Source organism: Pygocentrus nattereri, chromosome 25 (assembly GCF_015220715.1).
Source record: "Pygocentrus nattereri isolate fPygNat1 chromosome 25, fPygNat1.pri, whole genome shotgun sequence".
Lineage (NCBI taxonomy): Eukaryota > Metazoa > Chordata > Actinopteri > Characiformes > Serrasalmidae > Pygocentrus > Pygocentrus nattereri.
The window spans coordinates 8,840,821-8,853,418 of NC_051235.1; the positions used below are offsets into that span (position 1 = coordinate 8,840,821).

General features: G+C 39.8%; 1 protein-coding gene across 1 annotated transcript in view; it reads left to right on the forward strand.

The window, feature by feature from the left end:
* tmem163b (transmembrane protein 163b) overlaps positions 1-12,598 on the forward strand; it is an 83,933-nt gene that overhangs the window by 59,477 nt on the left and 11,858 nt on the right. Inside the window, exon 5 of the mRNA XM_017694626.2 lies at positions 2,933-3,029. Within this exon, the coding sequence (XP_017550115.1) occupies positions 2,933-3,029 (97 nt within the window). The remainder of the gene's footprint in view (positions 1-2,932; positions 3,030-12,598) is intronic.

The window sequence follows — 12,598 nt, forward strand, 5'->3', positions numbered from 1 at the left end:
ATGTGTGTTGACTTTAACTGAGTGCCAACTACGTCATGAACTCCTAACCTGCTTCTATAAGTGCTGAAGTGTCCTGCCTTACATTAACCTTGAACTTCTCACCTACCATGTTTAACACAATCAGCCTGCAGGATCTTTTTTCGGACGGTTTGTTTATTTATCTTATTTATCTTGTGGATCTTTCCTCTGCATGGCCTGAGAGCCTCTGTTTAATTTTCTTTGGAAAATGATGCTACTTCTATGTTAAAATCCAGTATCTTCTTTTCTTCTTTTGAGTCTTGGGCCTCTTTTCCTTATCATAACCCTTAAATTGTTAATAATCAACTTGTATCGTTTGTTTGTTCTAAGTGTAGTTTGTTGCCAGCATTTGAAGATAAGCTTTCAGGGATCATCAAAATGAAGTGCGGTCAATATAATAAATGCATCGCAGAACTTGTTAAAGCAGAAATTTTTTAAAAGGCAAGGCATTTAAAGCCTCACTTTCCTGTTATGAGGAAGAAGGTTTACATGGCGGTATTCTAATGCAGGTATGATAATACAGTACATTGCTAATATTCAATGTCTTATGGTTCTGGCATTTCTAAGTTAGCCCAATTTTTAGATCCTCAGGTCCACAATAATATCAACCGTTATATCAGTAGCAGCTCAAATGGCAAAGACAGTGAGCTGAAGCCCTGACCTTTTGAAGACGTGCTTCTGGTAGACCCCTTTCAATTTAAGCCCTAATCACGGTGTCAGTATTTTGAGCACAGCCCTCCTATGTGCTGCCATCATCTGCAGTAAAGCTTCCCCAGTAAAAAAGCATGCTTACTGCTTACTGTAGATTTTCTAAGAACAGAGTACTTTCCTTTTGTCCATTTAAGGGTCAGGATGCGGTATTTGTCCTAAGCCACTTGCACATGTACGTGTTAATTCGTATTCCACCAACTTTAATTGCGAAGCGGCAGAGCAGATGCGCTGTTCCATCATTGATGACTCTGGGGACGCCAGAGAGGATGCGAGCGACCTGGTTGCTATGGTGACCTTGCTTTTCTTTATCTGTGGATAAAGTGAAAGAGACAGTGCCAGAGGAGATGGAACATGTAAGGGGTTTTTGGAGGGGGCTAACAAGAACCAGTCTGGGCAATGCTTGTAATGATAAAGATGGTGCTCTGTATGACATAGTGCTGGTGACTTTTGTATGAGCATTTAATGACCAGGACTTGCTGACTGCATACCATACAACAGTCTTATTCAAATTAAATAGAGCATAAAAAAATTTGATGGGAATGAGTTGAGACTAAATATCTAATAATGGTCATTCAAATGTAATTATTTTCCATAAATTAAGCCCCAGGCCTTTTTTGCCAAAAAGAACAGCCAGTCCACTTTTTCTGGTTTGGGGCTTGAATGCAGAAAGTAGTGTGCCAAACTACCACTTCTGCATTACTAGGTTAAATATCTCAACTTAAAACTTAAGACAATCTTAATAATATGTGATATAATTAAAATTACAGCATTTGTATTTTGTATTGATGTTGATGTAGGCTCTAAATATGATTTCATAAATGTTTATCAATCTCAGATTGGGTTAAAATTTGGAGTAAGATTGTCGTTGCGATGTAATACAATAGGTAAACAGGCACTATCATAGGGATAATGAGGTTAAGTTCAGTCTCCGGTTGAGTTTGAACAGAATTTTATTGGCCTGTATTCGGGCACACACTAAACTCAGTGGAATACAGCTGCAATAAGTCGTTGCATTGCTCTAACACACCCGATTCTACCATTATCTTATTAAGAAACCTTGAATTAGATGTGGGAAAACCTGAAACTCACTATTAAATCTAGTGCAAAAATGAAATCCAGTAACAGGGAACTAGTTCATTGCCCCTGTAGTCCACTGTGGAATGAGCTGCCTGTCTGTATGAGCTGGCCATACATCATCACACTGGGAAGGTCACAGATAAACCCGTGGGATTGTAACCTGTGTGCCACTGTGAGATCTTGAACATACATCAGCTGCGCAACAACGCATTCAGGAATGATTGCAACAAGCAAAGCAAAAACTGCAGCAAAGGCTTGTAAACAATAACAATACTACAGGGCCACAACCACACGTGGTATGTTTATTATACTCTTTGTCAGTAATATGAGTTGTTTATGTTTCTGATATACAGGGAAAAACAGAAAAGCAGGTGTTCGTCAGTGCAGGGTAGGATCAAACAGCCAGCAACAACAGCCCATACTTATTACAAATGCACATTTGAGAGTTCAGTAGTGTGAGAACCATGCATGCTATTTTACAAAGACGTGGAAAGCAGTGATCTGGTCAGATGAGTGAGCCTTCTCCATATTTTCTACAAATGGGTGAGCGTATGTAGTGTGTATACATGGTTTGGGTCTGTTTCTCAGTTAGAGTCGCAAACAGTACAAAGTTTTTCTGACTGAGCACCTTTATACTAGGATGATTTCAGTTCTGATTGGAGTGGTAACTTCAACATCCACAGGGCATGAGGGGTCACTGCATGAGTTGATGAGTATTATAGCATATGTTGTGGCCTTCACAGTGATTTCAACCCAGTGTAGCACCTAGGACATGTAAGACAGCACTCTTCACAACCATTATAAAAACACCATCTGAGGGAATCTTTTAGAAGAATGATCTTCTTTTAGAAGATGGCAAAGTGGATTGAAGCTGTTCTGGCAGCTTGTAGAGGCCCAAGATTGTTTACTGAGTAACACAGGGAGCATCTAAACTAGTTAGTATTTTGCAAACTATTTGGTGATAGTACTCTATGAAATGTAATACAGCAGTATACTAACGCAGTAAAAAATCTTTTACAAATAGATATTTCTATTCAGAATCAAGAGTAAACAATTTAGTCTTAGACGCTGTCTTGTCTTGCTTAAATGATCTTATTCATTACATATTTGTGTGTGTTTCTTGCAGTGCATGTGTTATTCTGGGGGTGGTGTTCATCCTGTCTGCTCTAACCATTCTGGTCAAAGCCATCCATGCCCTCGCCACCAAAGTACTGCCTGAAGTGGTAAGAAAATCATACACATGCATGTACATCATTTGTTGTCAGAATAAAAGTAATGAAGTTTTAGAAACTGAGGGGTTAAAGCACCCAGAGAAGCTTGATTTGAGTTTTCTTTCTTTTCTTGTGGGCACACGAAATATATATACAAAGTATGTCCTGTGAATAACTTTCCATTGCCCGCTACATGGCTGATGTATTTTGCCAAAAATCTCCTCTCTTGATGTAAATTGGGCTGTCCCTTCTTGGGTCATGTATACATAAGGAGGTATCCTCACCAAACACAAGCCTAATGTGGCATTTTCAGCCAAAACTGTGTTCCATAACACAGTTGCGAGACTGTTTAAGTTGTGAGAAAGCTAACAATAGTTCTGCTTCAGTGACGCAGCAGGCTGAGGAGTGAGGCATGTCAATCATGGATGCTCATTAGTTCTGATATCTCTGATGAGAGATTGTAAAGATGTTTTATTATATTTTTATATTGTTTTGTCTTTTTACACTGTGTTCTCTGAGACTTTGAGGTGTGGGATTGGGTTACATCAGCAGAAGATAGTGTTCCGTCTAAGAACAGACGTCTGCGTTTCTGCCTGAAGCTCTGGGACTGGCACATATATGCCAGCTTTTCTCAGCCATATTTCTGATTAGTCAGAAAAGCTGTCATAGCCTGCAGTGTTGCAGATGCAGCAGGCTAGTGACTAGTGACTGTTATTGCTAGGTGTTGGTTGCTCCCTGTCTGGTGCAGATACCACTAATGGCAAAAGATTACAACAGACTGACAGAAGGAAGGGAGAAAAGCCAGGTATATTACTGTTGAAAAGCCATAACAAATGGGTGACAGAGAGTGATACTCAATGGTGAGAGATAGAGAAAGATTGCTTCTCAAAGACATCAGATAAATCCTTTAAATGGCAGAGGCATGAGGGACTGGTTTTATATATTCATCTGATTACACCTTACAAGTATACTACTATAAACCTCCAAGTAGCAAAATCTTAATTACAAGCCTAAAGAGTCCAGATTGACTGGTTAGCTGTCTTACTTTCCAGCTGTTGATAGTGTCCGTCTAAAGACAGGCAAAGCTTGAGCTCAAAAGAACAAACATTACTCAGTGCTGCCCTCTAAAAGTGTTATAGCACCAAGTAAGAAGTTAGAACTGATGAACTAACACTATATACACAAATATTTTGAGACACCCCTTCTAATTATTGAGTTTGTGTGTTTGAGTCACATCCATTGCTAACAGGTGGATAAAAACAAAGCACACTGTCACTGGACTCAGCAGTGTTAATGTATTCTGTGGAGTGAGGAATCACATTTCTCTATCTGGCAGTCTGATGGACTAGTCTGGGTTTGGTGAATGCCAGGAGAACCTGGCTGCATTGTGCCAACTGTAAAGTTTGGTGGAGGAGGGATAATGCTATGAGGTGTTTTATCAGGGGCTGGCACAGACCTCTTAGATCTAGTGAGGGGAAATCTTAATGCTTCAGCAGACCAAAACATTTTGAGCAATTCTATGCTTCCAACTTTGTGTGAACAGTTTGGGGAAAAACCTTTTCTGATCCAGCATGACTGAGCCCCAGTGCACAAAGCAAGCTCCATAAAGGCATGGATGGGCGACTTTGGTGTAGAAGAACTTGACTGGCCCACACAGAGTGCTGACCTCAACCTCATCAAACACCTTTGGGATGAACTAGAATGGAGATTGTGAACCAGGACCTCTTATCCAACATCAGTGTCTGACCTCACATATGCTCTTCTAGATAAATGGGCAAAAAGTCCCACAGACACACATCATAATCTTGTAGAAAGCTTCCCAGAAGAGTGGACATAGCTGCAAAGGGACGAACTCATTATTAATGCCTATGGATTGGATACCTGGATGATGTACTACTCTGGCTAAATATTCTAGTACATAGCCAGAACCATCGCCATACTGCATCCCAAAATGCAATGTGGCTTTTCAGGAGGATATAACCACTGATGAAACTGCCTGGATATTTTATTAGCCCCAGATTCAGCGTTTGGATACTTTAATAGCCTCAAAATAAAAGGCATTTGTCAAAATGAAGCCAAACCAGCTTTTCCTGCAGGTTTTAAGGTGGTTTTGCTCACCTTGTCTATGTAATAAGGTTAACCTACCACATAGATGGCAAAGACAGTTACTAAAATTAGTCTCAGCCAAACAATCTGTAATCCACCTGCTTTTCACACTCAGATGTTGGTACACTGTTGATTATTCAGTCAAACAAGCTCATATTACCATCTAAAATGAAATGACCCATCACTTTGAAAACAGACGTTTATCACAAATCTGTTTATTGTTATGTTTATTTTTGGCTTTGGAGATGGGAAGAAAACAACATCCTGCATTTTGTCACGGTATGTGGTGTCTATAAAAAGTCACACAGGTCCAACTCTTGACCAAAATACAGGGTGATTCAAAAAGATTCATCCAATTTCATGTTTAAGTAAATTTTCAGGTTTAAGTGAGCATAAAGTTTATTATGTAATATTACAAGTGCTCAATATGAACCTCCTCCAGCTATACAAGATACATCCATGTGATGTTGATCCCATACTCATCAAATTCATCCCATACGTGATTGAGCCTGCTGGGTGTCACTGTACTCACAGCCCTTTCAATGCGATTTTGGAGATCATCCAGTGTTGTGGAACCAACATTGAATGCTATGAGCTGTTCTAAGTTGTAAGTTCTCTGCCGATGAGCATCATGTTGCACAGTTGAAGGAGGATGGATTCACTCTTACTGAAGTGGAGAATGCAAAACACTTTTTGTTCAGGGTTCTCCATCTCTTCAGAGACTGTAGGGAGCCATCTTCCAGTGACAGTGGGACACTCCATGACCCCTTCTTTTAATTAGTATGTGATAGGTTCCTAGGTGCCTTACGGTTCTAAAAATATGGTGCTTTGAATTTGGATGAATCTTTTTGAATCACCCTGTACATCCACATGTGATTGGTGATGGCTATGGAAAATGAGACAGGTCTTGAGGTGGGTCTGATTGGCGCAGCCAATGATGATCACAGTCTGCTTTTGTTGTGTACTGGATAATGTAAAGTATGTTATTATGAGGACTGACATGCAGTATTCAGTATATACTGGTGCAGTATTCAGTGTACAGTACACAGTATGCTATTTCAAACACACACATATGGTTTACTCTTGGCTGTACGATCAGTTTTTTCTCAATCAGACTGCAAGGCACAACTGCTTTAGAGAAACATTGAATTTACTCTCAAACCAGTGTAAAGGCCAAGGAATAGTGAGTGAGTGTGGGAGAATGTGTGAGTCAGATTTGTTGGCTGCTTGTACTAGTTTTCTTGGTGCTGTCTGGCCTCCTTTAGAGTGTACTCTGCGTCTGAGATTCTCCCAGAAAGAAATCAAACACACATATATACACTCACCATCTGCATTATTAGAAGCACCTACTTCCACTCACTAACCTCTGAATGAAACTCATAGGCCCACTGTACAGGTGTACAATTACAGACTTTAGTTCATCTGTTCTCATGCATAGTTTGTGTCAGCCATCCTTTAGGCTATAGGTTCTCAACCCTGGTCCTGGAGTGCTCAATGCCTGGCAGATTTTAGTGTTTTTCCCAAACTCCCATCACACCCACTTCAAGTGAGGGAGGACTTGTTAATGAGCTTAGATTAGATAGATCAGGTGTGTTGAGAGCTGGGAGACCACTAAAATGTGCAGGACAGAGGGTACGCCAGGACCGGATTTGGCAACCACTGCTCTAACCCCTCGTCATTGACCATGAGCTGTTGCTATAATTTTCTGGATTGTTATCTTGAGATAACAAGAAAAGTAACTTATTATCTCAAAATAACAACTTTGCTATCTTGAGATAACAAGATAATGAACTCATTATCTCAAGGAAACAACTTTGTTATCATGAGATCACAAGATAATTAACTTATCTCATGGTAACATTTGTGATCTCGAGATTACAAGATAATTAACTACTTATTTTATCTTGAGATAAAAATGTGACTAACTCGTTCTTTCAAGATGTGACTAACTCAGTCTTTTGTCATCTTGAGATAACAAGATAAGTAACTTGATATTTCTAGATAATATCCAGAATAACCAGAAAATTATAACTACCCAAAATAAATTACTAACATTATTAGCCAAGAGCTGTGGACAGAAATTGACCACTAAATGAAGGCCTAGAGGATGGCTAACAAACTGCATCAGCAGATGGGCTACAGTACATGGATATCGCATGTCCTGTGCTTTTGCGATTTATTAGTTTGTCTACATTGTGTCAGTCATATCACAATCATGCACTGTTCATGTGACAATGTTTCCTGCATTATATTATGGTAATTTAACTGAGAGGAGCTCTTTTGTCCCTATGAGATTTGCAGTGTTAGAAATAAGGCAGTGGTGTTGTGTATTGAAATTTGATGGCTGCTTTACCCTAAACTCTTACAAGCTGTTACAAGCTTCATTTGAAGCTTCATTTGAAGCTTGTAACAGACATTTAAGTACCATATTCTTTACTTTCCTTCAGTGACAGAAAATACTTAATTACAGCCAATTACAGTCAGATCAGGAGACCTTGGGGGCCATTCAACTGGCCCACGACGACCAATCCACTTTGGAAGCTGGCACGTTCCCTGAGTTTTTCCAGCAAGATGGTGCACCACCACATTATGGGTGTCAGATCCGAGCTAGATGAACAGATTCCTGGAAAGTGGATTAGTCGTCGTGGGCCAGTTGAATGGCCCCCAAGGTCTCCCAATCTGACCCCCTTAGACTTTTATCTTTGGGGTCATCTGAAGGCAGTTGTCTATGCTGTGAAGATACGAGATGTGCAGCACCTGAAACTACGGATACTGGAAGCCTGTGCTGGCATTTCTTCTGCGGTGTTGCTCTCAGTGTGTGAAGAGTGGGAGAAGAGTGGGAGAAGAGGGGGAGAAGAGGGGGAGAAGAGGGGGAGAAAAGGGCTGCACTGACAATCCAACACAACGGGCAGCACTTTGAACACATTTTATAAGTGGTCAGAAACTTGTAACTAACTCATGAAAGAATAAAGTTACATTAAAACCAAACACGCCGTTGTTTTTCTTGTGAAATTCTCAGTAAGTCTGATGTGTCACTCGACCCTCTTCCCATTGAAAAAACTAAAGTTGGATCCAAAATGGCTGACTTCAAAATGGCCGCCATGGTCACCACCCATCTTGAAAAGTTTTCCCCTCCCATAAACTAATGTGCCACAAACAGGAAGTTAATATCAACAACCATTCCCATTTTATTTGGTTGTATCCATATAAATGGCCCACCCTGTATATATATATATATATATATATATATATATATATATATATATATATATATATATATATATATAAAACGTTTTTATATATAACTTTGCTGAGTATGCTGGTATAGTACGTGTGCTTGATTGAGGCTTTGGGTTAAATGCCTCATCTAAACTAATACTGGCTAAGTTTCCCTGAGATAGTTGATGTGCATTTTGCATGGAACAGTTTTGAAAATTTCAGCAAAACTGAAGACTATGACACGATTATGACTGAGGAACAGGGCCAAACTTCAAGTGGCTAAACTAGAGCTTCAGTTTTACTCTGAACTTGGATAAAGTCCAAGAACATTTTGCTCCAGTCTGATCTGAACCAGAGCACCAAGTGTTTTTTTTTTATTATTATTACTTTATTTTTGTACTTTGTCTTGTTAAAGGAGACTGAAAAGCATGAAAGTAGCTGAGGGGAAAAATGAACAAAAGCTAGAGGGTATTATGAGTGAATATTCTTTAATTACTTCATATGACATAGATATATGGAATGGTGTGCAAAAGCAACATGACCTGCACCTGTCGTTTCATTCAGATCTTTCGAAGCAGGAATAGTGTCTGCCCAAGCTGTGATGTGTTGGTACAAGAACATGCTTTTTTTCCCTCAAGGACTTTCCTCCCAATTTAGCCATCTCCAATTCTTCTCACTAGTTAGGACTCCCCCAATCACACTGTACTACCAACGCTAGGAGGACGAAGGTTAGCACAGGCTTCCTCCGAGACCTGCGAAGCACCACCACATCTTTTCGAACTGTTGGTCAGCTACCAGACCCCTGCACTGACTAGCATCACGCTGAGTGATGGGGATAAAGGGCTGGCCATCCTACCCACCCAGAGAGCGAGGCTTCCTTGGACTCCCGGCCACGGAAGGTTTTAGGTCATGTTTAATAGCATCTTAAACCAAAACCTAAAACTGAAGTTTCTAAAAGTTTGTATTTTTTTTTTTAACAGATACAATCCTGTATGATTTAAAAGCTAAGTCAACAACTCTTTAACACTTCCCTCTTCCTCTTACACTTCATGTGTCTATAGTTACGACCTGCTCTGTGTTTGATCTAATAATCTCCTGACCGTAAAACCACTGTTCATACTATCAACTGTCAAACCACAGGATTTTGTACATGCTTGTACATGCTTCACAAAATAAAACCAAAACCTTTGGCCTGATTTAGATTTGAAACCAATAACTTCTTGACCTTGAAGTCATGGCTTAATGACTGATCATCACAGTCTACTCAGGCTTTAGCAGAGCTCAGTAACACTGATATTAATGACTGATCATCACATTGATTTATCAGTCTACTCAGGCTTTAGCAGAGCTCAGTAACACTGAGATTAATGACTGATCATCACATTGATTTATCAGTCTACTCAGGCTTTAGCAGAGCTCAGTAACACTGAGATTAATAACTGATCACATTGATTTATCAGTCTACTCAGACTTTAGCAGAGCTCAGTAACACTGAGATTAATAACTGATCATATTGATTTATCAGTCTACTCAGGCTTTAGCAGAGCTCAGTAACACTGAGATTAATGACTGATCATCACATTGATTTATCAGTCTACTCAGGCTTTAGCAGAGCTCAGTAACACTGAGATTAATAACTGATCACATTGATTTATCAGTCTACTCAGGCTTTAGCAGAGCTCAGTAACACTGAGATTAATAACTGATCATCACATTGATTTATCAGTCTACTCAGGCTTTAGCAGAGCTCAGTAACACTGAGATTAATAACTGATCACATTGATTTATCAGTCTACTCAGGCTTTAGCAGAGCTCAGTAACACTGAGATTAATGACTGATCATCACATTGATTTATCAGTCTACTCAGGCTTTAGCAGAGCTCAGTAACACAGATTAATAACTGATCATCACATTGATTTATCAGTCTACTCAGGCTTTAGCAGAGCTCAGTAACACTGAGATTAATGACTGATCATCACATTGATTTATCAGTCTACTCAGGCTTTAGCAGAGCTCAGTAACACTGAGATTAATAACTGATCACATTGATTTATCAGTCTACTCAGGCTTTAGCAGAGCTCAGTAACACTGAGATTAATAACTGATCATCACATTGATTTATCAGTCTACTCAGGCTTTAGCAGAGCTCAGTAACACTGAGATTAATAACTGATCACATTGATTTATCAGTCTACTCAGGCTTTAGCAGAGCTCAGTAACACTGAGATTAATAACTGATCATCACATTGATTTATCAGTCTACTCAGGCTTTAGCAGAGCTCAGTAACACTGAGATTAATAACTGATCACATTGATTTATCAGTCTACTCAGGCTTTAGCAGAGCTCAGTAACACTGAGATTAATGACTGATCATCACATTGATTTATCAGTCTACTCAGGCTTTAGCAGAGCTCAGTAACACAGATTAATATCTGATCAACACATTGATTTATCAGTCTACTCAGGCTTTAGCAGAGCTCAGTAACACTGAGATTAATGACTGATCTTCACATTGATTTATCAGTCTACTCAGGCTTTAGCAGAGCTCAGTAACACTGAGATTAATAACTGATCATCACATTGATTTATCAGTCTACTCAGGCTTTAGCAGAGCTCAGTAACACTGAGATTAATGACTGATCACATTGATTTATCAGTCTACTCAGGCTTTAGCAGAGCTCAGTAACACTGAGATTAATAACTGATCACATTGATTTATCAGTCTACTCAGGCTTTAGCAGAGCTCAGTAACACTGAGATTAATAACTGATCATCACATTGATTTATCAGTCTACTCAGGCTTTAGCAGAGCTCAGTAACACTGAGATTAATAACTGATCATCACATTGATTTATCAGTCTACTCAGGCTTTAGCAGAGCTCAGTGACACTGAGATTAATAACTGATCATCACATTGATTTATCAGTCTACTCAGGCTTTAGCAGAGCTCAGTAACAGATGAATTGGGGGATTTGTTTTGGGTTGGGTGTGTTTGGTTATGTATGAGTGAAAATGTGAGATAAATGAGAGATAACGATACATATTTGTAAAGGTGTTTTGATATGTAAAAGTACTCAATTCAGCAATATAACTTAACAAAAGTAACTTATTTTGTTCAAAATAATGCAGGCCTGTGTTGAACCATTATTCATTTAGCAATGCACCAATTGAGTAGGTAGTGTGTCTTCAGTAATGAAGGGGAGAATGCAGCACAGCTGTGGTGTGAAGTGAGACACAGCAATGGAACGGGAGAGGTGTGAAGCCGGGGACGAGTGCGTGCAGGATGGGAATAGTCTCGCTCTGCTGTTGCCAGGCAATCGGGGCTGCTTGGCAACATGTAGAGGGGAGAGGGAGTGCAGATATCTGTGAGGCAGCAAAGTACTGAACCCCCCCAAAACCCCCCTTATCCTCATACTGGTACTGTGTCTGAGGAGTCAGGAAGGTGGGGGTGAAGACGCTGTGTTATAACAGTAGAGATAAGATAAGACAGATAGATAGATAGATATATAGATAGACAGACAGACAGACAGATAGATCAATCAAGAATGTTTTTGTAGAAATGTGTCATGCTCAAGGCCAATGTGGAAATTGTTTTTCCTGGGGTTTCAGTAAAAAGTGTTGTGTATATTTTTTTCTCAGCAGAAAGTTACACAGAGCATAACTTTGCTTCTTCTCACAGTGCATCCATCCATCCACAGCACACATGTCCCCAGCTGTCCCTAAAATGTTAAAGAATGCGGGATGCATCGGACCAGGTCCAGTTCCAAAGCTTTCGGGCTCATCATAGGCACCTTTAACTGTGGAAAGTGTTTAGCATGGGCTATGCAGCCCAAAACACACCAGGGTGTGATGCAGACATTCTTCACGAATCCATCTTTTAGGAAATTCTGTGACACAGAATTCTTGTAACACAGAAGCCCTCCTGCCAGTTCAGATCAGATGGGAGAGCCTTCCTTGACCAGATTGCTATTAATTGGTAATCACCACTTCTGACCAGGAGCACCACACGAGCCTGGCTGTTTCTGAGATGCTCTGCCCCAGTCGTCTGGCCATTATGATTAGCTTGTCAAAGTTGCTCAGGTCTTCACACCTGTCCCCTTTTTCCCACTTCCAATGACTGTTTCCTTACTGCCCGATACATCCCATAACATGCCTTGACCTGCACTGTTGTAATGAGATAAACAATGTTATACATAAGTATATATAACATTGATTATACATGTTTATATATATATATGTATGTATAAACTCAGA